This window comes from Caretta caretta, chromosome 2, assembly GCF_965140235.1.
Source record: "Caretta caretta isolate rCarCar2 chromosome 2, rCarCar1.hap1, whole genome shotgun sequence".
Taxonomy (NCBI): domain Eukaryota; kingdom Metazoa; phylum Chordata; order Testudines; family Cheloniidae; genus Caretta; species Caretta caretta.
The window spans coordinates 68,498,917-68,504,267 of record NC_134207.1 but is presented as its reverse complement, the minus strand read 5'-3'; the positions used below and the strand labels follow the sequence as shown (position 1 = coordinate 68,504,267).

The 5,351-nt window shown below is 41.2% G+C and overlaps 1 protein-coding gene across 1 annotated transcript; it reads right to left on the bottom strand.

Annotated features, from left to right (window-relative positions):
* Positions 1-3,417: 3,417 nt before the first annotated feature.
* On the bottom strand, positions 3,418-4,467 carry MOS (MOS proto-oncogene, serine/threonine kinase). The gene has a single exon (XM_048840708.2). It carries the CDS (start codon positions 4,465-4,467, stop codon positions 3,418-3,420), a length of 1,050 nt encoding a protein of 349 aa, XP_048696665.1.
* Between the last annotated feature and the right edge of the window lie 884 nt (positions 4,468-5,351).

The window sequence follows — 5,351 nt, the reverse complement described above, 5'->3', positions numbered from 1 at the left end:
TAGAGATATTCATTGACATTAGGGACATATTACAGCTAAAGACACATGAGTTTGTCCAATTACAGGACAAAATTGGAAACAAGTTCCATAGAGAGTCTGTGAAGTGGTATTAAGATTTTGGCCCCTGTGGAATCCAGGGTTACCAAACAAGTGTACAATGTCTATTGTAATTAAGGTTTCAGAGTAACAGCCGTGTTAGTCTGTATTCGCAAAAAGAAAAGGAGGACTTGTGGCACCTTAGAGACTAACCAATTTATTTGAGCATAAGCTTTCGTGAGCTACAGCTCACTTCATCGGATGCTGTAGCTCACAAAAGCTTATGCTCAAATAAATTGGTTAGTCTCTAAGGTGCCACAAGTACTTCTTTTCTTATTGTAATTAAGACATTTGACTAAATTTAATTGCCATTAGCATGCCAGAATTAATTGAAAGGCTATTGTTATATCTCCAGTTTATGGTTAATTATGTATTGATAATTCTGGTGCATGGCTTAGGAAGTGGATTATCGCAACAAAAGTGTTTTAAATGATCTTCTATCCACTTGTATGGATATAGCAAGATGTGGACAAAGGAGATAGAGCCCCACAGAGACCAAGTGTATTTGGTAAAGTAGGGTGGGAGTGGACGGTTTCCAAAAATGAAAAGAATCTAACACAACTTTTAGCTGTTTACGTTCAAACAAACAATAGAAGTCTCAAACACAGCCCACTGAAACGTGTATCCTGCCAGAGGATGTCAGAGACAAAGTTGCAGTTGCACCACTTTGTGGTCATAGTACAGTTGTTCACACCAACATAGAGACGGCAATAGAGGAAAATCCCCTTGAATGATCAAAAGTCAAACTGCTATAAACCACTCCCAAGTTTCTACAAAAGCTAGTAAAGCCCTTTTAAGTGACCAGTGGCAGTCTCCTCAGGAAGTGAAAGGTTGGATTGAGTTACCATATGGCCTCACCTCTCTGGCAAATTGAGAATACCACCATCCTCCCTGTTGACCAAGCCCATAATTCTAGAGTTATCTCAGACTCCTTTCCCCGTGCATCCGTACCGTGTCTGAATCTTGTCACTTCATTCATAAGATTTCTAATATCTATCAGATCCATCTTTCTTTCTGTTCAGGCAGCCACAGAATTTGTCCAGCCCCTTCATCGTCTTGTCTCTGATTTCTTTTCCCACACTGACTTGGAATAGGCTGCTTAAGGTCTGAATAGTTTTTGTTTTTCAACTTGATTCCTATACACCCTGGACACTTCATTCTGTTTAGACAAGTCTTAAAAAAAAAAATAGTGAACATTTGTACGGTGCCTAGTGCAACAGAGCCCCACTCCTGATATAAACAAATCAGAAGCTACTGTAATACAAGTTGAGATCCATTAGTCTAATGGTGTTCTTCTGCATTCACAACACTAGGTGTCACTTTCTTAAAATTTTATGTCTGCAGACCATTAGTCCCACATGTGGATAGTTTGGTGGAGATTATATTCTAAATTAGGTTTTACATTAATGCACTCTGGTCGGCACGTTTTCAAGACAGCCAATTGACTCAATATGGTAAACCCATGTTAAAATTCATAAGACAATCCCAATTTATAAGATACGAGTTGTACAGTATTATAGGGCAAGCCACAGTGATCATGGTACACTGTAAATTGCCACACAAAACTTCCATAAAGCATGTTTTGAAGGAAACAAGAAGCATGAAGAAAAACCAATTTACCTTTACGATTTTCCTTCAGTATGCTTTTCAAAGCCCTCCTTAATTAAAAAACCATTTAAAAGATTTAGGGGTACCTTTTAAATATGTTCATTCTGTGATCAACAAACTACAGACATTTTCATATTGAAGACTAGAATTTTCATCTCAAAATTCACAATTACAAGACTTCATGAGACATGAACAGATCAGTCATTTTCTGACTTGTGATACATTAATCCTTTAAGGAATGGAGATGAGTGAGAAAAAACAAAATTGGACTGAACCACCACTTCCTTCTTCCAAAAATGAGACATAAAGGGAAGAGCTGAAAAAGTACAAACTATAGCAGTCTAGTCTTCATAGTTCTAAATAAGAATTACATTTTGGACAACTAGTGCAGTAATCACCAGTTACAGTGACACCGATCAAGGCTCCATTATGCTAGGCACTCTGCAGACACAGTTAAAGACAGTCTCTGCCCCAGAGAGCTTACAGTGTAGATTATAACAAGACACAACAGATAGATAAGATGAAGGGGAGAGAACAGTAAAGCAAGCAAACAAGTGTGATAATCTAGTGGTAGTAGTTTCTCAATCACTAAAAATGTTAATGTTGTTAGGGCATCTTTTTCCCCAGCTGTTCTAAATGTCTTCCTTAGTGCCAAAACAACCCTAAGTATTCAAAAGCTGAGAGTCAGGCCCCCAAGTCATAAGTTTGGCTTTTAAAATGTTGGGAATCTTATTTCCTTTCAGTTTTTTAAGGCTTTAGGGTTTACATTATCCAGGTTCTCTCTGCAGCATGGTGACTAGAAACTAACTCTTTTTAAATGTGTGAAAGCTCCGATGACTCCAGGGGCTGGTGCTTTAAGTAAACCATAAAATACAGATAGATTCACCATAACAGCTGGCAATGCTGCATCTTTTTCTTAACCCAATACACTTGCTAATACAGCATTTGTAGAGTCCGTTTCTTACCTTTAAAAGCTTAGACTGATGAAAAACCCACCTTATTTCATTGTGAGATTGCTAAACAGGGACACAAGCTACACAATATCTTTAGTCCTAATCCTTTTCACATAAAATGAGGCAACATTTGGGGAAGTGGAGGAAGAGAGATTTCAATTATCCTCAATGTTTCTTTGTTCTCTGTACATCTGCTCATAGGATGTAGGATCAATATCTGTTTGGGGAAATTAGGAATGAAAAGGAAGACTACTAATATGCAAATACAGGAAATTTCTTTGAGGCAATTTAAAATGCTGCCCCAATCGCACATTTTGGGAATAGTTAGCCAGATTATTACAGGACTCCCATCACTCTAGTTTGAGGCATTTTTAAAATTCCTTTTAAAAAAAAGAGATGACAATGAGGACTTCATACACCTTTATACTTCACCCCTCGAAAACCAGAGTTTGAAACAGACTAGAAGCCCAGTTTCATTCTCTAGTTTCTCCTGAGCAAGGCAGGACAGAGCCCAGTCTCAGGACAGCAAACTCATTTCAGACAGTCTTACCTCCATTCTTTTCTTCAACACTGACCAAGCTGGGTTTAATCACTTTATTTATAGAAATTTCACAACAGGTAGTTTTTTTTTTAAAACCCTTTGGAAGAAACAAGGGTCAGATCCACAACACATTAATGCAGCCACACACACAAAAAAGGAAAAAAGTCAGCAATAAAAGGGGGGGGGGGAGAAAAAGACACTGCAGAATCTGCTACATTGCTACAGTCTATCCTGCAGGGAGTGGAGGCTTTGAAGAAGCAGGTCTGCGCTGGGACGCTCCTCTGCATCAGATCTCCAGCAGCTGCAAATGACAGTCTCAAGTCTTCGGCCCAAGGCGGACTCGGAGAAGACTGCAGCAGCCAGAGATGGACGTAAGTTATAGGCCACCACAGCATAGAGCACATATTGGCGCTCACCCAAATAAGGCTGCTCGCGGGACACCATTTGCCATAAGGTGATAGCAAAAGAGTAGATGTCTGCTTTGGGGGTGACCTTCTCCCCTTTGAGGAGCTCAGGGGCACGGTGGGTATATGTGCCCCCCTGCTGGTAAAGCTGGGGACCTGGAGACACACTATCTTCCAGCTTTTGGGAGCACCCAAAGTCTCCAATCTTACACACACCCTGCTCGGTGATTAACACATTAGCAGGCTTCAGGTCCAGGTGCACAATACACTGTGAGTGGAGGAAGGCTAAGCCAGTCACAATGTCAGAGCAATAACCCAGGGACTCAGCTATGCTTAGGGGTTCTCTGCCACATCCACCCCCATCATCCTCTCCCTTTCCCTGCAGGCAGCTAGTGCCATAGATGACATGGTGCAGGGTAGTGCGGCCCGCATATTCCATTATTATGCTGCCCAGGCTGTCTTGGCTGGCAGGAGCACATGTGCTGGCAGCTACAACACGTACCACATTGTCATGGTGTAGGCGGGCCACATTCAGCTCAGCCCAGAAACTTTGCCGTGATGCCAGCCGGTTCTTGCTGCACTTCTTCACCTGTTTCACAGCCACTGTCTCCCCATGGTAGGTGGCCTTGTAGACGGACCCAAAGCCCCCAGAGCCCAGGGGCTGTAGTAGGCACAATTGATCCCAGTCTATAGAGCACCAGGCCAGGCGTGGAGGCAGCCGACGAGCCCTCGGTGAAGGAGTTCCCCCTAAGAAGAGTTTTCCACCTTTTCCAGGGAATGCCAAAGGACTACTGCAGGGCCGCAGGTCCACAGAGGGGGAAAACTCCAGGGGCAGGAGACGATTAAGAGGGATAGGGGATGGCATAGTGAGTTGAGAATAAGAACAGGGGCTGCGTTAATAATAACAAACAAAGACAGGCTGAGAGCCTCCTGAAAAAGAGGAGCTAAGTAGTTTTTTTCCAGAGCCTCTTTTATGCTCTCTCTGTCTCTCCAAATGAGCTGCATCTGTCACCAGGTAGCTGAACCCCAATCAGTTTCAGCTGCAAACATTTTTCTCCAACACTGAAAGCAAATTGCATTTAAATCTAGGCTTTTAAAGAAAGCTCCTTGATACAAATGGGGTTTAGGCTAAAATATGTTAACTCACTTTACGGGGTACTGCCTTTTGTATCATTTCTCATCACAGGATAAAATGTTATTTAAAGAATCCCCAACTGAATGTCATTAGAAAATATTCCAAGAGTAAATGGACCACAGTGATCAAGTAAAATATTTCACTGTAGGCAAGAATGATAGTCACCATGTGCATTAAATACCTCACAGCTGTTACTGGCGGAAGCAGCTGAAACTGAGAAAGCTAATATTGATTAGCTTAAAGAACAGGAGTACTTGTGGCACCTTAGAGACTAACAAAAGTCTCTAAGGTGCTATAAGTACTCCTGTTCTTTTTGCGGATACAGACTAACATGGCTGCTACTCTAAAACCATTGATTAGTTTGTTAAGAGAATGATTAGTTGCCACCTAAATATAACTGGTACAAAACAAAATTACTTGGATGCCCAAGTCAGTACAGAGAGAGACAAGGATAATATCTGGGTAAAAGCAAAATGTTGTAATGTTTCATCTATTTATAAGTAGTAAATAATAAATGAATAGTAATTCCCTCTAGTTCCCCCATAACATTTCACCCCATCCTGTCAGCTCAGTGGGATGATAAATGTTTTATTTCTAGATCCTCTGTAGTAAAT

Excerpts from the sequence above, each read along its gene's own strand:
- MOS (XM_048840708.2), bottom strand. The coding sequence starts at position 4,467 with ATGCCATCCCCTATCCCTCTTAATCGTCTCCTGCCCCTGGAGTTTTCC.